Source organism: Petaurus breviceps, unplaced genomic scaffold (assembly GCF_028583685.1).
Source record: "Petaurus breviceps papuanus isolate PSGF00001 unplaced genomic scaffold, PetGlider_PUasm1.0 90845, whole genome shotgun sequence".
NCBI lineage: Eukaryota > Metazoa > Chordata > Mammalia > Diprotodontia > Petauridae > Petaurus > Petaurus breviceps.
Genome location: NW_027187359.1, coordinates 14,793,244 through 14,819,958, shown reverse-complemented (window position 1 = coordinate 14,819,958; position 26,715 = coordinate 14,793,244). Strand labels below are relative to the sequence as shown.

Sequence of the window (26,715 nt, the reverse complement as noted above, 5' to 3'; positions counted from 1 at the left end):
AAAACAACATGTCAAAACTGTGTGTGCATGAACATATAATACAAACTTTTAAATTAAAACAATCACCAACCTTATGCATAATGCTAAGAATCGGGCACACTTATGGGCTATACTTCGTCCAGCCTCAAAGAAGCAAACACGTACTATGTCAGAAAGACATTTACGTGTCTTGGAAAGCAAGCTTTCATTTCCTTCCTTTGAGCTGCAAAATAAAACCAGAAAGTTAGACTCTTGAAAAGTCCATCAAACAGCCTTCAATTTTAGTAAGAAAAAGGGCAGACACCTGATAAAATCTTATTACCTTCCAGGTCCATTTGAATGAACTCCAGCCAACCAGCACAAGGTGTCCAACACAAGGCTCTGTGCATGTTCTGAAGTTAGACCATCATCTGTTTTTCTACAGAGTGTGTTAAGGAGCTTCTCATGAAACTCTGAAAACTGTAACATGGCACATCGTTGAACCCTACAGAAATGATTAGTGCATTAGTGACAACAATAAAATTCTCAAAATGCAATTACCTCTAATATCACAAATATTAGGATCGTAACAACCAGATCTTAATAACATCCTCAATTTATTATTTCCAGCAAAGAATTGCCCAGAGCCATACTGTTACCAAGTGTCAGATCTAAAATTCAAATACAGGTGCTTTATTTCCCACTAAACCACAGTGAGTAATAGTTCATCTTAAATAAAGCACACGATGCTGATGCTAAATACAGATAAATGAACTACTTTTAGACACTAATACAATCAGGTGATTAAATAATTTTCAGAAAGGGACAAACTTATTTTCACATCAAATTAAAGGCAACTTTTGCAAATAATAATAAAATAAAAAATTTTTGGCAAAGAAAGAAACAAAGATCAACCCAAACAACCTCCTTTTATAGCTGAGGCCCAAAGAAATGAGAGGTCATCTCAAAGTAACATAATTAGTTACTAGCTATGCTGAAACTAGAACACAGATGACCTCCCCATTACAAGTCTTCTGTTTTCCCTACTACAGAATATACTTGCCTTTCTTTAGAAATTGAGGTTTTCTTAAACCTACGAATAGTGACTGAAACTTCTTGCAACAAATCACAGCCCCTGAGGTTTTCAGATTTTCTTGAGGAACCACCAGTTTCACTCTTTGTAGTAGATGACTTTTCCTAATCACACAGAAAAAGTTTCAGAAATGTATGAAAAATAATTGTTACCCAATACACATGGTAGGAAAAAATTTTAATGGGTTTACATTTTTAAAAATCTATCCCAAATTAAAGCTCTAATCATTGTAATTTCTTATTCTGACTTCAATGACATAAGTAATATATAAGTATTCAAGGGATAATTGTCACAACAAATGCCTAGGATAAAATATAAACATAAGAGCAAGGGAATTAATCACCACAAGAATTTATTAAGCACTTTCTATGTAACAGGCATTCTAAATGAGGCAGATACACAGAAGTTTAGTTAAAACAAGACCCTGACCTCAAAGAGCTTATATTATAATGGAGGAAACAACAAAAAATTTACACACACACACACACACACACACACACACTGTATGTAAGAAGAATACAAGATAGGGTGGGAACAAAGCACACCAGAAGTTAGGAGAAATCAGGAAAGATATTATGTAAAGGGCAGCATTTAATCGTAGCTTTAAAGGACCCAGGAATCCAAGAGGTGGCTGGGAAAACAGAATACATTCCAAATACAGGAGAAAAGTAGTACAAATGCATAATGACGAAAGATGGAACACTGTCTGTACAAATCAATAAAAAGGCTAGTATGACTAAGGTTATACCTCGAGAAAAAACCATTAGTGAACAGAGATGGACAAAAAGGAGGGTATCCACAGGATTTCTTATAGATATAAAGTCACTGTTATATTCAGGGTGAAAAGAGGACCATTTCATTCAGTATGGAGCAACCAAGGAACTCGTTTATAACTTAAACTTTTATTAATCAAAAAAAATTTTTAAATGAACCCCAAAAAAAGGATTGTAAGTACAATGTTATAAGGATTCTAATGCTGCACAGTGGATTTTTTCCTCCTAAGTTGCTTTAACGTGGCTTCATATATTGCAAACTATTGTTATATGGTTGATACAAATGATATATTCTATTTAGGGAAAGATAAAGAAGAGAATATATGACTTTCCCAAAGTCAAAGACAAAGCTTCAAAATCAGATATCCTGACTCTCAAACAAATGTTTTTTTTTTCTTTCTGTACTATTTTTCATTCAAGTTTAACACAGCTGAGCTAAAATTCAAAATGATACTATTTCTTACCTTGCCTGCTGCAACTTTTGCCAGGAGTGAAGCAAGTGAGTGCCCCTTGTTACTCTGAGGTTTCAGAGATGGGATTCTTACCACAGGGCGTATGTTACCATTACAAATCTCTTCTGTTCCTCTGTCATTCACTGCTTTAACATGAATTAAAAAAGAACGGTATTTTCCTCCTGCCATGCCTAAAAGAAATAAGAAATAAAGACAATAACCTTGAAAGCAGGGGTTCTGTCATTTTAATTTTTATATACCCACTACCTCTAGCACTAAATATTGCCCATTCTGGATATATGCTCCAAAGAAGTAAAACATCAAATAAAGGTACACAATATAAACATATATTCAAAGCAAGACTCTTTTATGGTCAAGAAAAAGTACAAACAAGTGGCTGTTCAAGTAAATGGCTTAGCAAATTGATATATGTAAATGTAATGGAACATTTATTGCACTGTAACAACAGGCAAATGGAAGGGAATTCAAAGAAATAGAGGAAGACTTATAGAAACTGATGCAGAGTAAAGCAGGCAGAAACAGGATAAAATGTAAACAATGGTTTTTTAAAAAGACAAATGCTAATCTTAATAGCAATTAATCTCTTTTTTATTAATTTCTTAATAGTGAGGCAGGGGCATACAGGTACTAGAAAATCACAAACCTTTTGCCTTTTAATTTTAGTTAATTGATTTACAAAAGATGACATTATTGAGCAGATGTGGGAAGATATTTAAGGAAATGATTGTGGGATGAAGAACACACATACACCCTTTTGTAGTTATTCCCAGATTTTAGTCAACTCCAAAGGATTTTTGTATTTAATGTTCTATGGTATACTTTCAGGTACCTTACTGCTATTACTTCTTCATTCCCAATATTTCATCATTTCCTTAGAGACTTTTTAAGTCTTTTCTTTTGTTCCTTCAAATGAATTTTGCTATTGAGCTTAAACCTATAACATATGCCATCAGTACTTTGGTATACCATTAAATCTGTAAATTACTTTAGGCAGTATAATATTTATTATACTGGCATAAGTTTGCATTATGAAGCTATTTTAAATGGGACTCTCCTTTCTCTTATTCCCTCCTAGATTTTGTTACAGCTATGTAAGTCTGCAGTTATTCTTCTGAGTATATTATAAATCTTGCAATTTTATGGAAGCAATTTGAAGAAAATCTCAAGGAAGAAGTAAACAAAGTAACATAATTTTCCCAGAAAAATCAGTAGCTTTGAATCTTCTTTTTCCCTTGCCTAGGCCTCTTATTTCTTGTTCATTTACAGCAATTGCTAGTAGTTTTAGGACCATATCCAATGATATCAGGAAAAGCTGAAAATCAGTCTTGAAGAAATTAAATTTAGAGCAACAACACATACCACCAACAACTGAGGCAGCTAGATGGTACAATGAAGAAAGCACTTACAAAGTGCCTCAGTTTCTTCAACTGTAAAATGGGGATACTAATAGCGCCTACTTCACAGTGTTGTGAACATCAAAGGAGATATTTGTAAAGTGCTTAGCATAGCACCTGGCTAATAGTAGATATTTACTAAATATTTATTCCCTTCCCGGTCTATAAGCTACACATGAGCATTTGACCTAGAAATGGAAGGTTGCATCATATACAAATTAGAGGAGCACAAAAGGAGACACCTTTTACAACTACAGATTACAGAGCAAAAGATTTCTTGGACAAACTAGACTAAATGGATTGAGGAGATAAAAAGGGGAAGTTCCCATCATGTAAAATTTTAAAGTTTATATACCAACAAAATCAACACAAAACTAGAAAAGAAACAGTTCGCTCCGGGGAAAAAAAATCTTTGCAGCAAATCTTTCTGATAAAGGTCTAATATTTAAGATATTAGACAAGGCAACTGAAGCAAATATTAAGAACAAGCATCACTCCCCAAACACTTAAAGGTTACAAACAGAAAACTTTGTACTTTCTTTAAATTCTAAGTTCTCCTGGCATGTGTATGCATATATATTTTCTTACTTCTTCAGTTTGTTGTGATTTTGACTTATTCATTTATGTTATTAATTTAATTTTCATCCTTCATGTTTTTTTCAAATAAAGTTTAACTTACTAAGGCCTATCAATTTTGCTAGACTTTTCAAAGAATTGTTTTTTATTTTTGCCTCTCAGTTCTATTGCCTGTTTTTCAATTGATCTATTTCTCCTCTAATTTTCAAGATTTCCTTCTTATTTCATTTTAATTTTTTGATTTTTTTATTTTTTAAAATCAGTGTACTGAATCCCCATCAAAGAAATAAACTACATCAGAAACAATGAAGAACAAATTAATGCAATGATCCAGTGTTTGATAAACCCAAGAAAATTAATTAATTAGGAAAGAACTTGTTATTTAATAAGATTTGCCAGGAAAACAGTAAAAGTTTGGCAGAAATTAGGATGTGACTAATTTTTTACACCATATACCACATTAAGGTCAAAATGGTTATGTGACAACATAAAAAATTAGAAGAGAACAGATCAGCTACCTGATCAAAAGATGACAAAATATAGAAAGAGTAAATGTTGGAGTGGTTGTAGGAAGACAGGCACACAAAATTTGTGAAGCTGTGAATTGGTCCTACTATTGGGGGTGGGAAGGGGAAGAGGAGAGAATAGTAGGAGAAACAAGATTAATTTTTAAATGCTTATTTAATTGAAAAAATAAATTAAAATAATTAAGAATTGGTCCAAGAAAGTGAATGAAATGTGCATATGCTCTGACTGAGAGATCCTACTGTGAGATATATTCCCCAAAAAGGTCAAAGATCAAAAGAAAGCTCAGTTTATTGCAAAATAAATATATAGCAGCAGTTTTTATAGCAGAAAATGATCCAGACTACCAAACATATATTTGATAATCATACTAGTACCCAACATTCAACATATTAAAAACTCAATCTACCTATAAAACTGTTCCTCTACCTAGTTTTACCATCTCTATTCATGACATCATTATTCTACTCAGACAGAATTGAAATTGTCATTTTGTAATCCTCTTTCTGGATCAGACCCATATCCAATCTTCAAACCTAGTCTATTCTACCTTTCCAAAGCCTTTGTTTGGCATGTCTATCTAACGCTCTTCAAAACCCTGATTGGCTGACATCACGAGTGGAATATAACCCCTACTTCGGATTTCCATTCATACTTAAACTACCGTAGTATACTCTATTACCTTTTATCTACACTTTTTGAATTCCAACTTTCATTCTACCCCATAAAAGACATACATAAATCTTTTTTAATTAAAAGAGCTCTGCACAGAAGTCTGACATTAAACTAAACTTTGAAAAGCTATCTACTTCCCATTAGACGAATTTCCTAATTCTTCAGTGTCATTTAAACTCAATTCATAAGTTTCCAGACTAAATATCGAATTATATCTCATAACCTCTTCCTTCACATGATCTGCTCATTCAGTGCCACTACTGATCATCCGGCAAATTCATTTCTCTGTTGTTTTACTATACTTTTACTCAACCCTTCCCCCAATGCCTATAATCAATTCTATTCTCATCTCTACCTGTTGAAATCCCACCCAATCATAAATTCAGGTACTATTCACTCAAAAAAAACAACCTTTTGTGAACGCATAGCCATCCAATACAATAAAAAAATCAATGATCAATGGAAAAAAAAATTCCCAGAATACTTTGCAACTCTCTTCTATACTTTTCACAGTGCATTTTGCATTGTGGTTTTTTTCTGTAAATAATTTCTCTTCTAGGAGAGTTTAATAAGTACCTTGAAAACAAGAATAATTTATGTTTGTACTTCCTTTAATAAAAGGAACAGCTTTTACACATATCAAATTACATGGCACGCTAAGAAAGATATGCTGTGATTGTTTCCAAAAGAAACAGAATTAAAATGAACCTGAACGAGATGACATGCTTTTAGTTCCATTAATCTTGCAAATACAAGGTATACAATTAAAAGTTTTGTAAAATTAAAAACAAGACCTCTTGCAAAGCAGTAGGTATATCTTTAGATTTGGAAAACAAATTAATTTACCTTTAACAAGCTTAGGACTTGTTAATGTCAGCATCCCAGCATGTCCTGATAAATCAAGGCCACTAGCCAACCACACAGGCCCACATAAAATGTCTTCTTTATGATCTTCTAAAAAAGGACATAATCTAAGACCTTAAATGAGAAGATTTTTCTTTTAAACATTGATGGAAATAAAAAGCAATTAAATAGATTGTAGCAATATTATTGTTTTACTTATACCACATGTCTACTTAAAAGAAGTATATCAAAAAGGCAAACCAATGAGTGAAAAATCACTGATCAGGTGATAAAAACCCACTGAGCAACTGTTTTCCACTGAAAAGTCCATTTCTATTTCAAATTAAGTTTGGAAAGAGTTCTACAATACTGCCACAATGTTAAATCTATAGATTCTCTTCAAAGAGAAGATAAAAATTAAAGCTTATCCCTGAGTAAATATATTTAGCTTTTAAATTCATTTTTTAAAATTCTTTACACATGAAATAGAAGTATTATTCTTTGAAAATGCTTGAAACGCTGTAATTTTAATTCTAACTTTACTTTTGTGCATAAGAACTGTCAAATTCAACTTACACTGTGATTCTTCTACATCCATGTGCTGCATTTCTTCATTGAGTTCAACCAGAGAAGGCTTCCCATTTTGCTCCACTTCAATATTAAGAGCTGGAGATAAAGGAAAGGTGATCTGCCTATCTACTGCTGTTTCTAGAGGATAGAAATATGAGCAGACTTAATTTTTAACCAAAATGCCTTTAATTCTAATATTTTCTGTTCAATCTGAATCGTCATCACCTCTGTACTTCTATAAGTTGGGAAACACTTTATCTGGTTCCACATGGCATAAAAAATAAACTGATAACATTATAGGGAATAACTTAGACCTAAATGTTATCTAGCTCACTGCATACTAACATGAAAATATTATTAAACAAATCTGATGTGCAGGCTCTATTTACCATCATATAACAAACATTGTGTGTCCATCAAACCTTCTCCATTCAGAAAACCTCCCATAGGATGACTTTACATCAAAACCTTTGGTCCATTCTTTACTGAGAAAATGGAAGCCACTGGTAATGAGCTCCTACTTCCCTACAATTCAAAATCAGTTGATATTATTATCCCCCATTCTTTCCATCTCTAATTCAAATCTGATGAAGAACCTTTCTAAGACCTCACTAAGATTATGTCTTCTGCATGAATCCTTCATGCTTCCAGTCTCCTCCAGCAAATTTTCCCAACAACCTTTACTCCCCAACAACACCACAATTATCAGTCTCTCCCTATCTATTGCCTCCATTCTTAGTGCATACAAACATGTTCATGCCTTCACCATCTATAAACAATCTTCACTTGACCAAAAGAATCATATCCTCAGGCTATCAGACTCTCCTTGCTTTTGATGTCAAACTCAAAAAACAAAAACAAAACAAAACAAAACAAAAAAACCAGGTTACTGAACAGGTGAGTGAAATGGTCAGAGCTATGGGGTTATCAATTGATGGATTAGAGAGACTGGAGGCAGGGAAACAAATGAGAAAGCTATTGTAGTATTAAGTGCCTACTACATACCAGGTACCATGCTAAGAGCTGGGGATACAAAAAAAGGCCAAAAAAATAAACCAAAACTGCACTCCCTGCTCTCAGAAAGTTCATACTACAATGGGGGAGACAACATGTAAATAACTATGTACAATAAGACATATACAGAATAAACTGGAGAAAATCTTGGAGAGCAGGCATTAAGATTAAAAAGTACTGGGAAATGTTTCTTGTAGCACAAAGCAAATCTGATGGCCTTTCCTCAATCTACTTCGTTCTTGACCCTCTGCAACAAATGACATTGTGGTGACTCTGTCTCCTCTTCTTCCTTCCTTCTTCTCCTTCCTCACTTCTCCACCTACCGACTTTTACTCCTCTGATGGAACATCATCTACATCATGTCCTCTTAACTGCAGGTACTATCCTAAAAGCACTGTCCTGGACACTTTGCTCTTTTCTCTACAGTGTGTATCATCATCAGGTTGATGGCTTTCTACTGTCATGCTTATGATAATGACTCCCAGAGAGATCTATTTAACCCTAGTCTTGCTTCTCATAGACCTCTTAAACTTAGATACAAAAGAGGACTTATCTGTATCCCAAAAAAATTCATCATTCTTCTAAACTTCCCAATTTTTGGCACTCGCTTCCCTTTGAATTACATACATTCACAACTTGAGCCATCCTAACTCCTCACTCTCTCCTGCCTCATATATATAAGCCATTAGCAAGACAAGTGAATTCTTCTTCCATGTCCCTCACATCTCCTCATCCCCACTGCTCACATCAAAGAGGCTCATGACCTCATTACTTCTTCCCTGGACGAATGCAATAGCGTCAAAATGGGTCTTACTTAGTCCAATCCCCTACTCAGTCAAGTGCAGTGTATGCCTCTTAGCCCCAGAATAAAATATAAACTCCTCCACGTGGCATCTGAAGTGCCTCACAAACTGCTCCCAATTTATATATTACTCCACTTTCATAAAATCTAAAATGGAGTCACAAATGCCTTTTATTTCCTCACAAGTGACATTACATTTCCTTTTCTATGCCTTTGTTGCCTGCATGCCTGAACACAATCCCTCTCCTCTCTACTAATTAAACTACTTGGTTTCTTTCAAAGTCTGGATTAAATATCACCTTCTAAAGGAAACCTTGCCTGATCAACCCAGCTAGTAATATTTCCTCCCAACCCCAAATCACCTTATATTTATAGTGAATGTATGTTAATTTCAAGTACACAATACAATCTCTTGAGGGGAAAGACTATTTCATTATTCACTTTGTATTCATAGAATAGTACTTGGCACACAGTTAAGACTTGATAATAATTTGGTTGACATTAATTATTTGACTTAATATAGTATTTTCAAGGAAGTAACGTATGATACTAGGCAGGTCATCTATGCATAGGAAAATTTCTATTTACAAAAATGTAAATTAAGATGGATTAAGGAGTATCTCCATGTTTAGCACAAATTTATTCCTGAACCTCACACCACACCCCTTTGAGGAATTAGTGCTCTCTAAAATTACCTTGATTATAAATACTATGTAAACATTTGAATTTATTCACTTTTATATTAATAATGTATTTTATATGTGCTTACTGTCTTCCCCAATAGAACGTAAGTTGAATGCTAGCAGAGATCATTTTTCTTTATTTTTATAAAGAATATTTATTCTCATAACATCCTTAATATTGTTCTTTTGCTTGGAACACATACACTCAAATAAGTATGAGCTTTATTTCACTGTTAGAATATCTTATAAAAATTCCATTAAGAAAAAACACATTGATATAAAAAATGAAGTCACTCTGATAGAGTGATTCATTTCAAATAACAACAAAATCTGTTTGGAAAGAGATCCAGGGGTACTTTTGAGATTAGGTTTTCAAAATATCAACATAAGGTGCTAATTCAATAATATTAATAACTAAAACTGATAACAATTTTAAGTTTTTCAAAGTGCTTTCCTCATAACAATTTTAAGAAGTATAATAACACAATTAATAAACTCAATTGATATATGAGGAAATTGTGAGGATCAGAGAGGTTACTTGACTCACTCGTGATCATGATCACATCGCTAGTGTCAGAAGCCAGTTAAATTCATTTCTTGTTAACTCCAAGTTCAGTATCCTATCCACTATGCCAAAAAGAACTAGAATTTATATAATATCTTAAGTTTTAAAAAAGCACTTTCCTTACAACAACTATGTAAGAAAGGAAGTATAGCAATTATCCCCATTTTTTAGAAAAGCAAAGTAAGACTCAGAGAGGTTAACTAACTACTCTAAAATCTGGAATTTGAAAGCTAAATTTCCAGTAACGACATTTGTATATATTTTAAATAAGGAACTGAAACACATTATCAGTAAAACTAAAATGAATCCTGCACTAAACAATAAGTTTTATAAAAAGAAGTGGGGAGAGGAAGGGAATCAAACACGAGTCAAGAATAAAAAAAATTCCTTTAAGTCAGTATTCACCCCCATAACCCCCCAAAAACAATTATAATATTAAATTTCATTCAAGCTGTAAATTTTGTTCCTTTCTTACCACTGACTTTTCCTAAGCCTGGAGCTTTGTTCTTCAGTAAAGTCACTTGTATCTGTGGTATGTTGGTGATATTTGAATTCAAAACAAATTTAAAGTCCACATGTCCAACCATACAAGCTTTAGGCAAGACAAGTTCAAACACATGTTCATCCCAGCTGTTGCTGTAAAATAACCAAAAAAGTATAAATACACACTACAACAACTAGAAATTTAATCCAATCATATCATTATCGGGTCAATACTTTTTTAAAAATTTCCTATATCACTAAGTCTACTTAGGTAGTGGTGAACTAGTAAAACTAGTACATGACACTGGTCAACTTAAACTTTAAAAAATGATCTATCCCAATTCAAGAAGAAAAAGATACATATGTACATAAATATTTAAAACAGTCCTTTTTGTTGCTGTGGTAGTGGTAGTAGTAGCAGCAGCAGCAGCAGCAGCAGTAGTAGTAGTAGTAGTAGTAGCAGTAGTAAAAAAAAGGGAAACTAAGAAGATGCTCAACTAACTGGAGAACAGCTAAGCAATTATGGAATATGAATGAAATGGAATATCATTACTCCATAAGAAATGATGAAAGAGATGATTTCAGAGATTCCCAGGAAGTCTGAACTGATATTCAATGAAATGAGCAAAACCATGGGAACAACTTACACAATGACAACATTAAATAATAATAAGCATCTGCAGTCCTACAGTATCAATGACAAAACATGCTATCAACTTCCTAACAGAAATAAAGACACAAGATGCAGACTGTAACATACATTTTTCTAAATGAACAAAAGGGAATTTGTTTTGCTTTACTACATATTTTCTTCCTTCGTTTTCTTTTTAATAGATATTGGGGCTGGGTGTTAGAGATGTTACGAAGTATGAGCAACAGGAGAGATAGGGATAGGATTAAAAAAAATCGAGAACAAAATAAAAGTCAAAAGGAATTATACAAAGCAGCTTTGAAAATTTCATGTTAGATTTATAAACTTAGAAAGAAAAACAATTTCTATATAACAGATTCATTTTCATATACAATTCCCTCCGTTTTACAAAAACAACAAAATTTCATTTTACGTTTTTTTTACTTTCAGATTTTTTTTAATTGTAGGAAAATGTAATTTAAGCTCAAAGATTCATACATGTTATAATTTGATCAATAATCACAATCTAAGGCAGAGTGAATGCTAACTTCTATTTCATTTTATCAGGCTAATCCTAAGAATATACTAGTGTTCAAAATTTGATGACATTACTGAATATTCAAAATAAAAAACTGAAGAAGAGTAAAAAGGAGAGTAATGAACAAATAATAGTTTTCATGTACACAGTCCTTTAAACTTTACAAAATCCTTTAACTGAAATAACCCTACAAGGCAGTCCAAAAAAGTATTATTCCCACTTCCCAAATGGGTTTAAAATAAGAATCTGAGTGACTTGCTCAAAAATCACACAGCTATTAAGTTTTCAAATAAGAATCTGAAAACAGGTTTTCTACTAACTCCAAAGCCATACAAAAGTAATGGCATAAAACTGAATGTTTTGTATAACAAATATAACAATGACTTAAAAACACTTTACCCATCAGTTTGCAGTTTCCAAGTTCGAGTGTGCTGAGCTGCATCTCCATGGTGCTGCTGATGCAAATGCTGAGGATGCCGTCGTTGCTGCTGTTCCTGTTGAACTTCCACCCAGCATGGAGGAACAGTGGCTGAAAACCGTGGGGTTAAGGTCTCAAAGCGGGTTAGTTCCACTAATGATGTCATGGTTTCAAGAGTAAATGGCTGGTCCACCAAAAGATCAACTCCTTAATATAGGTTGATAAGGAAGAGAAAAAGGAGAAGATAGTAAAAAAGCTTTATTAATATATATTCTTGTCTGCACAATCATAACATTTGTCAATTTACCAAGACAAGTGGATGAACATGTGTTTAGACAATTAGTCAAATTTAAGTACGTTCTAGTCATATTAAGTATGTTCTACAAGCTTAACAATACTGGTTTAGAGAGAGATGAAACCAAAAAAAAAAAAAAAGGTCATCCCCTATTCTCTAGGAGCTTGTGTTCTACTGACATGAATGGAATATGCTTAAGTAACTACATAAAACAAGCACAGATTAAAAAGTAAGACAAAGTCTTATGCTTATATGAACTGATGCTGAGCAGAACTAGAACACTGAACACAGTAAGATCCACAGTGTGCAATGACTAATTTTGATAGCCTTAGACTTTCTCAGCAACACAAGGACCTAGAACAATTCCAAAGGACTCATGATAGAAAATGCCATCCACATCCAGAAAGAACTATGGAGTCTGAAAGCAGAACAAAGTAGACTATTTTCTTGTTTTGTTTTTTTCCTTTCTCAAGGTTTCTCCCATTTGTTATAATTCTCCTCTACAACATGACTAATATGAAAATATGTTTAATAGGAATATGTATATAGAACCTATATCAGATTGCATGCCATCTTGGGGAAGGAGGGGAAGAAAATTTAAAACTTATGGAAATGAATGTTGAAAACCAAAATTATTTAAAAAAAGACAGTATTACAAAGAAAACAATGATAGGCCTATACCACCAAGTCTGATCTAACTCATAAAGGAAAATTTCTGGCCAGGCTATATTAGCCTAAAAACTGAATTCTAGGTCCTACAATCTATAAATTATATGGCTATTGGTTATAAGATATGTTAAACATAACCAAATAAGGTGTCTCTGTAGTTCAAAATACATACAATTACACCTAGCATTAAGTGATAAACATGGCCCAAAATCAAAATAAATTAATTTGTTCTCCTAAATTCTCATATAATTCTTTTTCTGGATCCTTCTTATTAGAAGTTAACATCCTATCTTCAATTATAATGTCTTTGATCATCCTACCTCGCCTACAAAGTCTATGATCTACTGAGACAGTAGTGACTGTCTTTCTCCATTCATTTTTATATCATCAATGAATATAGCACAATGCTTCACTAGATGCTCAATAAAAATATATGTTGAAAGAATGGATGACCATCATCAGACTAAATATATTAAATCAATATCAAATGGGGGCGGCCAGGTAGCACAGCAAGTAAGAGCACCGGCTCCAGTATTGGGACGACCTGGAGATCGAATCCTGGGCTCAGACACTCAGCACTACACCCAGAAATAACTGGCCGTGTAACCTTAAGCAAGTTACTTAACCCCGATTGCTTAAAAAAAAAAAATTAATATCAAATGTTGGGAACATTTTCTATCACTCATTATTGGCTTAAGTTACATGTATAAGACATGATTCATTCATAGGTCTTACAACAATAGCAAAAATATTTTTCTCCTCTAAACACTGACATCTTTGAATATATAGAAAGCATATATACAGGTGTTCTGGTTCCAGTTTATAGAAGATAAAGTAGAAAGAATGAAAAACTTAGGAAAACAAAGGCAGGGAACTTTTGTAGAAAAATCCCCTCATTTCTCATCAATTTATTAGGATTGTTTTAAAATGTGGTCTAGCATTAAAAGGAATTGTTAAATGTGTTTATGAAGCTTAATAATGTTAACTAATTATTGTATAGGATTCAAATGTTAGTCTATACTGTCTAAAAGCATTCTGATGTCTCCATGACAATTATGTATTACACTTATAATAATTTTTTCTTTCTTTTAACACAAAAAAATTTTACTGCCTATGATAGTATAATGCTTACTATCAAATAACAGTATAAAAATAACTAATGTAAAAGTACAATAAACTTTCAACCATGTAAATTATTGGAAGAAAGTAAAACTATTGACAATGTGAAATGACAGATACTATAAGAATCATATCTGGATGAAATTTATTTTTGGACCATTCCAGAACACAGTACATTTAGAAAGTCAAATTTAGAGATTTTAATGCACTGCTGGTGGAGTTTTGAACTGATTCAACCATTCTGTAGAGCAATTTGGAACTATGCCCAAAGGGTTATAAAACCTGCACTGCACCCCCTTTGAGCTAGCAATACTACTACTACATCTGTAGCCCAAAAGAGATTTGAAAAAAAAAAAAAAGGAAAAGGACCTATGCGTACAAAAATATTTATAGCAGCTCTTTTGTGGGTGTAAAGAATCAGAAGTTGAGGAGATGCCCATCAATTGGGAATGGCTGAATAAGCTGTGTTATGTGATTATGACAGAATACTATTATACTATAAGAAATGATAAGCAAGATGCTCTACGAAAAGACTTGCATGGGGTGATGCAAAGTGAAATATACTGTGTACAAAGTAACAGCAATATTATAAGATGATCAGCTGTGAATGACTTAGCTATTTTCAGCAATACAAAGATTTAAGACAACTCTGAAGGACTTGTGATGAAAAATGGTATCCATCCCCAAGAACTGATAGTGTCTGAATAGACTAAAACATACTTTTTATTTTATTTTTATTGAGGGTTTTTTTCCTTTGTCTAGGGTTTTTTTTCCCACAACATGACTATTATGGATATGTTTTATATGACTACACATGTATAACCTATATTGAATTGCTTGCCTTTTCAATAGGGGGAAGTAGGGAAGGAAGAAGGAAGAGAATATGAAACTCAAAGTTTTAAAAACAAATATTGAAAATTGTTTTACATGTAACTGGGAAAAAATAAACTACTAAATAAAAGATTTAAAAAAGGACACAATTATTATCTACACTGATTTAGCATCAAATACCTAGGACTGTGGTTTATTTTATATGCCAGATTTATCTTCCCCAAAATGGATCTAAGAAAAGGATTTAAAGGCAAGAATTAAGTGCCCAGAACAATTCAATAAACATTTGTTCACTGACTTGTTCTTAAATCCCTATTTTTGCCCTTAGTCCCATCCCCTCACCTTTTCTTGAGGAACTTGCATCTTTGGGTTTTTTCTTTTCTACTAGCTCCTTCCCTGCTAGCCGCAAACATGTCCCAGTTTTGCCCAACTTAAAAAAAAAAATTTTTTTTAACTTTATGATCATAGCTGCCATTCTCAAGCTATCATCATTATCTCTTCTCCATCTCATGGCTAAATTTCTAAAAGACACCTTTACTCCTTTTATCTAATTCTTCACCTTTTATTCACTTTGCTACCCCCTTGCAAACTAATCTCATAACCATACAAAAATTATTCTCTCCAAAATTACCCATGTCCTACTAACTGATAAATCAAATGGGCAATGGTCTTATCTTATTCCTTATCTTTTTTGCCCCTCCATATTTTTGATAGTCACAGAAAAATGGAACTTCCTTGAATTCAGGTCTAGTTTTTCTTCTTTTTATTTTACCTCTAGCACTGTTACACATGGTAGGGGACTTACTGAAGAAATGAGAAACAAAGAATCACAGAAGTATAATTAGAGCAAAGACATCTAATACAAGTCATACATAAAAGGATTCTCTACTATAACACACATAAACAAGTAGGCATCCAGCCTGAACACCTCCAAAGAGGTTAAACCCAATACTTCACACGGTAGCCCATAGTACTTTTGGATGGATTTCATTGTTAGGAATTTTTTCCTGATTCCAAGCCTAAACTGGCTTGTTAATTTCTATTCATCGCTCCTACTTCTGCCCTTCAAGGTCAAAGAACAAAAACCTTACCCCTCTTTGATGAAATGAACTGACATTGAGTACAGGCATATATTAAGTTCTAAAAATTTGTATCTACAGAAATAATGAAGCCATCCTATGAAGACATACCTCAGCATAAGGAGGGAACCCTGCAATTTCCTCATTTTAGCCCTAGTTCCATCAACTCAATTATGAAAATTATTTCATATTCACCATCAAGCTAAATAGTACTACTCTCTTCTAAACCTTCCCCATAGGGGTGGCTAGGTGGCGCAGTGAATAGAGCACCAATCCTGGAGTCAGGAGGACCTTAGTTCAAATCTGGCCTCAGACACCTTATACAAAAAAACTAGCTGTGTGACCTTGGGCAAGTCACTTAACCCCAATAGCCCTCCAAAAAGAAAATAAAAACCTTCCCCATAACAATGATATAGCATGGATTTTAAGAGACTTGCTTAGAATATAACTCCTATCAAATGAAAATGGAGAGGGAGAATTCTCTCACAAACACCAGTTAAATTTGGTGCCACATAAAGTGGCAACATAAGAAAAGCCCTGCATAAAGGATCAACAACTCACAAAATATCCAAGGGATGAGAATAAGAATCTAGTTTTAATAAAGCAAAATAGAGGTTTTCACAAGGCAACAGATGTAGGCATAGTAGAATAAGACTTTTAAGATATATCTTATTCAAAAAATATCAGGATAGATAAAAGAGCAGAGGAAATCAATTTTACACTAGGAAGATATATTATCATGAGTAAATACATAAAGTAGAATGCAAGGCAAGCATGGCAGAAAACACACAAGAACAGAATAATACAATGAGAAACAGAAAAAAAAATTACAGACTACAAGGTAAAAGCAAAGAAATGAAAATATATTATAAATTATAAGTGACAAGTATAATTGTAGATAGCATGCTATCTATCTGCTGGAACACTATATGAATTTTGTGAATGCTTTCTCTTTCTGCCAAAAGAAGCTGACCAATTTTTAACATGCCTTATTGATAACTAGAGTCTTCATAAAGTGGGAAGAGAGCAAATGGGAAATGCTATTTTGGATCTGTTTATAACCAACAAGTTATAAGGGTACTGAAGAAAACTGGATGAGAACTTGAGGGGAAGAGAATGAGTAACTTCTCCATCTTATACTCATATGAGAATAAAAAAAGCTATGTTATATCCACCCTGCACTCTAGATTTTGAGATACTGGATTTCAGGGTTCAGAAAAAGAATAAAATTATCTAAGGAATAAGAACCCAATACGCATACAAAGTTATAAAGATGAAATTTTGAAGAAAAATTATTCTAATTAGAAAGAAAAAAAGCAATCTAAAGAGACACAGTGCTAACAAATTTTCCAAACTACATTTTTAAAACATATATGAAAGACACAAATAAGAGTAGGTAATAGAAAGTACAGACAAAAGAGGTATGTAGTCTTGTAAATTTAAAATTAGAATTTAATTCTAGAAGCACTAGGAAATTATCTGAGGCTGGAGAAAAATGCTAATGAATTCTAAGAACCAAAAAATGGGCTTATTTTGGCTATACTGGGCTAAAAACAACATCAAAAAAAAAAAAGGATAAATATTCAGGGTAGATAAAATGGTAATATACACTTGAGAGACAGAATTACTAAATTGTTATTTTGCTTCCACTTTTTTTTCAGTCAAAGAAACTGATCTATAAACTGGGAAGAAGATATTAAAGATGATTGCACAGGAGATGAAAGCCTAAGCTAAAAGAGGAATTTAATAAGGGAGTACCTAGCTACTTCATTGCTGAGGTGCTCAAGTCTTCAAATCTAGATAAACTATATGCTAAGGGTAGATGAAATTGCTGTGCAGATATGAAAAATCAAAGAGAATGACTGACTTGCCATGGAGGTATCACAAAGGACTTACCAGGGAAATCTGTAAATCACAGACCAGCAAGTCAAATATCAATTTCTGGCAAAAATTCTGAAAAATATTCTTAAAGGGCTGATTATAAGCATTTAGAAAAAGGAAGCTATCCTCACTAAGCAACAGTATAACTTCATGAACAATAGATTATTCCAAACTAATCCTATTTATTTTTTTGACAGGAGAGATTGGTTAATCTGGGAATACTTTATATCTTAGCATTACATTTTGAGAAAATCCCTCATGTCATCACTGTTGGATAGAGATATTGATTTAAAACTAAGTGATTAGAATTAAAAAGTAGTCATTAATGGGCTAATGTGAACTTGGAATGATATGAAGGGAAAAGGGAAAGATCTTTGGCTCTGCTCAGTTCATCAGCATGCATAGAAGATCTAAGACTGTATTTTCAATAGTGTTCATGCAATGTCAAGAAATCTAAAGGCAGGCCCCCATTGGGATACGTGAAGAGGATCTATAGAAATACATAGAAAAAAGAATCTCAAAGGATAAAAGAACATGGATGCACTGTAATCCATAAATTTGGTGGGAGTATATACATCAATGACATCACAGATATGCAATATCTGTCAACGTCAGATCTGCAAAGTTTAGAGAACTAACAAATTAGATGACAAAGCCAGGACTCAAGAAATCTTCATGAGAAGGCTATGAACACAGAGTTCTACACTGGCATTGAGTGAATCAACTGCACAAATATATGAAATTAGGCAAGGGCTGCCATGAAAAAGACAAAAGGTTTTTTAGTTCAATGGGTCAATTCGTGAGCCAAAAAAACTTCATGGTTTTAAATCTATAGCCAAAATGTCATGCTGTCTAAATGAAAAACGATTATGCTCCAGTGATTGGAATACATCAGGAATATTGTGTTCAATTCTAGGGATCGTACCTTAGGAAAGAAACTAACAAACTAAAGCATATCCAGAGAAGGATCATTAAGATGGAGAAAACAGCAATAATAATAATATTTATCAATAACATATAACGATAAATCCCATTATTAGGATCCAATAAACTAGGAACATATTGCCTGAGAGAAGCAAAGGAGAGGAAAGCAAATGATAACTGTTTGTTAATGTTCTCCTAAAAGAAACAGTGAGTAGAAGAAGTGAAGTGTAAGATTTAAGAATATAAGAAAAAATTTCTGGTCAACTGAACCTGTCCCAAAATGAAATAGGCTTCCTAGAAAAATAATGGGTTCCCACTCCCTTGACAACCTTATGAAAATGATCTGTTATTAAAGGCCAGAATTCTCTGGGTTACTTCATAATCTGTGATTCTACATAAAACTCGATTCATATAAACAAGGATATTTCAAGGAAATATCCAGGCCCAATACCATTAAGCAATCAATTACAAAAAATACCCTAAGTATAAGCATCATCACCATATCCATTAAAAGATGGGCGGTTAATTGCAAAAAGAAAAAAACTTTTTAAAAAATTATCCAACAAGTGTGAGGGGAAGGGGGGTGGGTTGTATCAGAAAGAGAATGATTGTTATAAATTAAACTCAAGAAATATCACAAAGGACAAACAGGTCAATAAAACTGTTAATCTCTTACCAGAAATACCAGGACTTGAAGGATTAGATAAGGGCTTGGAACCTTCTAATGACTGTTCAACTCCTTTAGAAAGGGATCCATCCACAAGTATATCAGTTTCATCAATGTCATCACAAGTTCCTCCAATTTGGAGGAAATGAAGCTCTCCCCCTATAATATGGTGAAAACTCATCATTAACAAAGACAGCTGACTATATAATGTTCACATAACAACAATGTTGAATAAAATGAAGTATTATTACACTAGAATCCTTATAATGAAAAATTAGCAGGAAACAATACTGGTCAAACTTTTTCAAATAAATTCTAAGAAATTTATTTTGTTTTACTGAAATTTTGGTGTTGTGGTTATTTCTTGAGATGGGCCATTCATTAGTTAATCAAAGAGAGATTTTTTTTTTTTTGTATCAGTTGTGAGGGTAGATGGGAAAGCCCTCATCTGACTGGTTTTCCATTGGGGCACAGGTGGAAAAAGGGACATGAGTCCTACCCAATTTGTAACCATAACATCAGGTTTAAAAGTCTCTCAAATCTCTAAGCAGATCAGTGGGTAATGACATCATAGATTTAGATCTTGAAAAAAATCTGATAGGTTAACAAGTACAATGACCTCATTTTTTAGTCAAGTGCCAAGGTCACACAGGAAAATTAGAAAGCCAAGTCCTAACTCAAAACAGAAGGCTAATTTCAGTATAGCATCAACTGGTGTGGCAATTTTTTTGCTTTTTGGAGGGCAATTGGGGTTAAGTAACTTGCCCAAGGTCACACAGCTAGTTTTTGTGTTAAGTGTATGAGGCCAAATTTGAACTCTGGTCCTCCTGACTCCAGGGCCAGTGCTCTACTCACTGCACCACCTAGCCACCCCCAGTGTGTCAGCTTTTTAAGATATCAACTTTGCATTTTGAAAAAAATCAACCAATCAATAAGCATTCACTAAAAGTGCCTATTCTATCAGACACTGTAGAAATAAGTACAAAGAAAGAAATTTAAACTCACAGTAAGCTCAACAAATCATTAAAGGCCTAGGCAAAAACAGTAGTTTTCTGGTCAAATTTTGTGCTACAATAATCACTGATGACATAGACATAACTTCACTTAAATTTTATCAGTCTCCAAAATAAATACAATCATAAATTTTCACATATATCTATGATAACACTTTTTAAGACCCTAAAAATAAGAGACAATGAATGAAGAAATTAAAGTTGGACTTAGTGTATTAAATGAGATATTTGTGAAGCACCTGGCATAACAGATGCTGTATCTCCATTCCCTCAGATCTCTGCCCATTGATTTATCTTTTTATTTTCCCAAGATCTGAAATTACACTTAGTGAGTATTTAATAAGTGTTTGTTGAATCTTTTTACTCAACATCAAGACAAGAAGTAAGTGAATAACTGAATTCTCTAGGTATATGCACATTCTATACTGTAATTAATATTCTAGACTAGTTGTTTTCTTCTAGTCAAAGAATTCTGCCATAAATCCCAAGCACCTAGCTACAACACAGTAATTTATACCTAAAATTAAAAACAGATGGGGCGGCTAGGTGGCACAGTGAATAGAGCACCGGCCCTGGAGTCAGGAGGACCTGAGTTCAAATCCGACCTCGGACACTTAATACAAAAAACTAGCCCTGTGCTTGACATTGGGCAAGTCACTTAACCCCAACTGCCTTTCAAAAAGAAAAATAATTAATTAATTGACTGATTAAAAAACAGATACTTAAAATAGTGAATTATATACATATCATCAATTATAGATACTAGACATGACCTGCTGGTAACAAATGGACTTTATGGATTACAATCTCTTCAACAAATCATTTCATACAAATATAGTACATGAAGGTTTGCAAAGACATTTCTTCACAACACAAAGTATATCATGAAGAAAAATGGCATGACCTGAAGTCTTTTTTTTTTTAAGAGGACACAAAATCAACCCTTGAGAAAGTCTTAGGTCCCTAAATTCCATTCCACACTCCTGAATGACTTATTCAAAACACATTCTTTATTCACAATTAAACTTACTCTAAGAAGACAAATGGATATAAGAATTCAAGTGCTGCTAAAAAAAAAAAAAGTAATGATCTGGGCAGGTCCTATAAGGGCTCAGATAATTTTTTTAAAGGTATCAGGTCCCTTTTTCCACAGAGTTCGAGATGGAGACTCAACTCTTTTCCACAGACTAAAAATTCATGTTGATCAAAGGATAAGAAACTTGAGAAAGCTTCCCCCTTCTAAAATGATTTTGTAACTAAAAGTTGTCTTATATAATGACTTTTTTGTCTTATCCTGACATGTCACACCTCCGTATATTTTAAGGGGAAATATGTAGAACCACATACTACTCTGACCATTTCAAAATGCAGCTATGATGTACAAAAAAATATATATCTTTCTTTTAAAATTATACATTTGCATCTTTTCAACTTCCTAACACTTGCATTCTTAAAATCCCTTTGAATATATTAGATACAATCAATGGAAAAATCACCATTATGAGACAGTATTCTCAGCAAGCTTTACAAGAGAATTCATGCTACCATAAACTTAGAAAAATAAACCATACATTTGAATTTAACTCATTCTTCTCTAATGCAACCTTAAAACCATACTATCCTATCAATTTTTACTATTAACAAAATGTTTTAGCAAAAACATTTCAAACTATTGAGAGCAGTTTTAACATACAGTACTCACTCAACAAATGCTCAAAACTAAACATTATAGTTGTCTATATGATACATGATTACTATATTTAAAAGAGGCTAAAATTGTAAATACAAATTGTCGATAGTATATTTGTTTCAATAGATTATTCCCACACTAAGCAATAAAACGAAAAAGACATACAAAAATTTTCCATAATTATGGAAAAGTAATCAAAAGTATATAAATAAAATGTATTAACTAAAAATTTTAAATTCTTTAAGTTGATTTGAAACAAATCTCTTAATGATTTTACTAAAAAGAACTGCTTCCCATCCCAGCTGGTACAATCCATCCTTATAACCTGACCATTGTATAATGTGAAAGTATCTACAGATCCTATACTTGATTATAAGACACCATGGGGGGGGCGGAGGGGAGGGAGGGGGACAAAATGTGAAATTCAAGGAATTGTGGAATTGAATCCTGTAAACTAAAAGGAAACAAACAAATTAATAAATTAAAGAATTAAAAAAGAAAAAAGAAAAAAGAAAAAAGAAAAAAAGAAAAAGAAATATATTACAAACTTAAATATTAAAATAAAAACAAAATAAGAAAAGAAAGAATGCCATATGCACAGCAGAATGTAATAGAGCATTCAAAATATATAGCAATAAATTTCCATTTCAAGAAAGTATATATAATAAATGCTATGCCTTATGTTGAAAAAAATAAATAAATAAAAAGAACTGCTTCCAAAGTCATATACGCATCAATTCTCAATAACATGATGAGATAAAAATAATTTCAATATAAACAATCTTTTAATTAAAAACTTCATTCTATCAATTAATTTGAAATACCTAGTCCATAAAAACTCATCAGAAATGCTAAACCTCAACTGATGTAAGTTGCATCCTCTTCTTATCTTGCCCATCCTTTGGGAGAAGAGCTACCTATTTTGAAAGTTATAAAGATGAAAAGCAAAAAACAGAACAAAGGGAAAAAAGAGAAAAAGAAGGAACCTGGATAATCCATAAATTGTATATTCGGTTCTTGAATAATTCAAAAATTAATGATATATTGTTAAAAAAAAAAAAGGCAGGAAGACGGAAGCAAATAAACATTACCACCAATCAATCACCAACTTACACAAAAGAAGTGGCATAACAGATATTGTTAAGGACAGGTATGGTTGAAAATGAGGTAAGCCAATAATGAATTGAGAATGGGGAACCCTTTATTATAATGAAGAAAAACTCTATGGAAGAGCATAAAAATTAGACAGGATTAAAGAATGGGACAAATCTATATCAAATGAAGAGAGATCACCACCAATTCATTGAAGCAAAAACATTTAAATAAAAGGCAAAAAACTCACATGCCACATTCCCCGCTCCCAAAAAGGGGCATCTATAGTGCTATATGAGACATAAGGAAAATTAATTTATGTAACTTAAAACACACTGTAGGAAAATGAATGCAAATACTAACATTAAAAATCTGATGATGTTACTCATAAAAACATAAGGAGAACACATCTATTAATATACTTTAAATTTTGTCCTTGAATCTCTATTTAAAAAATTCTCAGGAAAAAGTTCCACCAACACAGCTTACCTTTAGTGCATGCACATAGCCTGTCTGTGCCTGAGCAGTATATAACAGAGACGAACATGTCCTGTTCCTCAGTGCCCTCCTTTTTAGGAGGCTCCACTTTGGCCAAAATTTCAAAGTTTGAAAGATCTATTATTTTTACATATCCTCCCTGAGTAGTTATTACCAAGTGTCCCAGAGTAGAAATATCAGGCTTTTTTTCTCTCTCATTGCCATTCTTTGAGGTTAGCTGCATTTCTTCTACAGGCTCCTCACAATCATCCTCTCGATTATCCAGTATATCTGGTGGAAGCAATATAAGCGAGGTAATTGTGTCCTGGGGATCTTTGATATGCTGGATTTTTATTGGCTCCTCCTCTAAAGTCACTATCCGAGTGGCATAGTTCATTTTATAAAGCACTAAATACCCACCACTAACACTTCTCTGCTCAGGTTGAATTATTAAAGGAGTTTGTACATCTGCTGGTGATTCATGTTGGATTACACTGATATTTGTGCCATTCACCACCGTAAGATTAGATTCCAGCTCACCTTTTCTTCTATTACATAGTGCTGAGTTTAATTTATTTAAGTTATTCAAGGCCTCTACTTGATTTATTGCACTCATAGATTCAACAGGGCATGTCCTCAGGCCCACTAACAAATGAACTCCGTCTGCACAAGGAGTGATAGAGTCCACACAAAGGTTCTCCTCCTCTGCAAACTTTGGCAGCCGCAAGCACTGAACCAAAGTTCCGGGCTTGGGAAACATAGAGTTCCACTTGTCAGAGTCTGGAGAGGTAAGGTTGGCTGCCGCATCTGCAAATTGTTGAATGTAAGTCACAGGAGGATCCTGCAATAGCAACTGCTCCTGACTATCCAGCTCCATTTCAATAATCTGAGGAACTGTAAAACCATCATCATGTAAACTTTTACTCATAATATTGTTCATCTGTGAAAATATTTTTCCTGCTTTTTCATCAGATTCTTTAATGCTATAGAGTAGCAAAATGGGTAAAGTCCTCCTTACCAGAGGAGAATTTAGTTCAGAATTGTTGCAGGATTCATTATCCGTTGACCCTTGTTCTGATATATTTTCACCCTGAGTCCTGCTTACACCATCCAGTGACCTGTGAGAGTTACTGCTAATGGGAGAGGTAGCAGGGGATTTATATGTCAATAATCCCCCAGCTAATAAACAAGGAAAGGGAATGTTGTGTTGTTCCAGATGCTTTTCTTTTGTCTTTTCACTCTTACAGTTGGCTACACAGGGATTTGCCCCAAGTTCTTCAAGATCCTTAACGGTATCTTCAAGGACATTTGCCACAATTTCCCACTGAAGTTTTTCTGGCTGCTGGAGAATGCTGAGAGCTGTTACATCAAGGCTTACTTCCATGGCTTCTTTCTGTGATGTATGCCCTTCAAAAATGAAAGGAATGCATTATATATACTGTTGTGAAATCAAGGAAAAATTACTGTTGTTTTTTAAATTTCCCTTCATATACAATTCGTTGGTAAGCAATGTGATTGCATATTAGAGATACTTAAAAATACCTAAATGGAAAAAGATATTCTAAAACAAATCCATTTTGAAAAAATAAAAATGATTTTCATATTATTTTGCTTGAAACTTCTTTTCCACTAATAGTATATCATCCTAGGTCATTATTTAAGAGATACAGTAACTTTAATAAAAAGATAGAAACAATAAAATGTTAAAAACAATACCAATTACTTTAATTTAGTAAAATAAAAGAATACTATTTCAGTATTCATTCTCTAAACATAATTCCATGGGGGCAGCTAGGTGGCACAGTGAATAGAGCACCAGCCCTGGAGTCAGGAGGACCTGACTTCAAATCCAGCCTCAGAAACTTAACACAAAAACTAGCTGTGTGAACTTGGGTAAGTCACTTAACCCTAACTGCCCTCCAAAAAGCATATATAACTCCAAATACAGTCAATTCCATCCTATAGGGAGATTATCAAGGGTAAATTACTTATTGCAGACTAGCTTATAGCTAATGATACATAACAGGACTCTCCATTATTAATTAATTATATTAGTTATATATTCAAGGAATTTAACTAATTCAGAGATTACTCTAAGGGAAGAAGCACTATTACAAAAATACATAAGTCATAAGTGATACATATTACATATTAGTTTTATTTTATTGTATAACTTACTGTTCCCCTCAATTAATATGGATAACTGATTTAATTGCATAACTGCCTCCTCACTGGTTTTAGGACCATCAGATTTAGAAATGAACTATGTCCATGAGAAGGTAAACAGGGAAAAGAAATCATAAGGAATTTATCAAAGTTGAACTATTAATATTCCTACATGGAAAAACAATAATTGTAACTTATGAAACTTTTCTCAGTAGTTGAAGGGATTAGAAATATATATATATTTCTATATATGAGGGTATATAGGCATATGAATACATATGTGACTGTGTATATGTTTACAGGTATACATAGAGAGCACAGGACCAATTTAACAGGAAGGGATGATACTTAAAAGGTAAAATTAAGAGGTGAGAGAGGAATATAATGAGAGGAGATGGGGAGAGACAGAATGGGGTAAACTATCTCATATAGAAGAGGCAAGGGAAAATGGTTACAATGGAGGGGAAGAATAGGAAGACAAAAGGGAATGGGTCAACCTTATTCTCACTGAATTTGGCTCAGGGAAGGAATGACATACACACTAAATAGAGTATCTCACCCTATAGGAGAGTAGGGGGGGAGGGGATGAGAGGTGAGATGATGGAAGGGAGGGCAGGCTGGGGGGGAGGGAAGTTAGAAGCACCCACTTTTGAAAAGGGACAGGATCAAAGTAGAGAATAGAACAAGTGGGAGGTGGGATAGGAGGGAGGGAAATATAGTCAGTATTTTACAATATATATACTATGTTAATGTTTTGTATTAGCTACACATTTACAACCTATACTGAACTGCTTATCT

The 26,715-nt window shown here is 33.4% G+C and overlaps 1 protein-coding gene across 8 annotated transcripts in view; it reads right to left on the bottom strand.

Annotated features, from left to right (window-relative positions):
• The window catches only part of BIRC6 (baculoviral IAP repeat containing 6), a 317,039-nt gene that overhangs the window by 202,460 nt on the left and 87,864 nt on the right, over nucleotides 1-26,715 (bottom strand). For 6 of the 8 annotated variants that reach the window (XR_011165250.1, XM_069072166.1, XM_069072160.1 and 3 more), the window contains exons 10-19: nucleotides 23,764-25,158; nucleotides 19,489-19,638; nucleotides 11,996-12,221; nucleotides 10,420-10,580; nucleotides 6,887-7,018; nucleotides 6,314-6,445; nucleotides 2,289-2,467; nucleotides 1,022-1,155; nucleotides 302-463; nucleotides 71-202 (exon numbers count right to left, since the gene is read on the bottom strand). Coding sequence is in view for 7 of the 8 variants with exons in the window: in XM_069072166.1 (XP_068928267.1) it covers nucleotides 71-202; nucleotides 302-463; nucleotides 1,022-1,155; nucleotides 2,289-2,467; nucleotides 6,314-6,445; nucleotides 6,887-7,018; nucleotides 10,420-10,580; nucleotides 11,996-12,221; nucleotides 19,489-19,638; nucleotides 23,764-25,158 (2,803 nt within the window). In the remaining variant the exon portion in view is untranslated. The remainder of the gene's footprint in view (nucleotides 1-70; nucleotides 203-301; nucleotides 464-1,021; nucleotides 1,156-2,288; nucleotides 2,468-6,313; nucleotides 6,446-6,886; nucleotides 7,019-10,419; nucleotides 10,581-11,995; nucleotides 12,222-19,488; nucleotides 19,639-23,763; nucleotides 25,159-26,715) is intronic. The other 2 variants (XM_069072162.1, XM_069072163.1) reach the window with 1 other exon arrangement.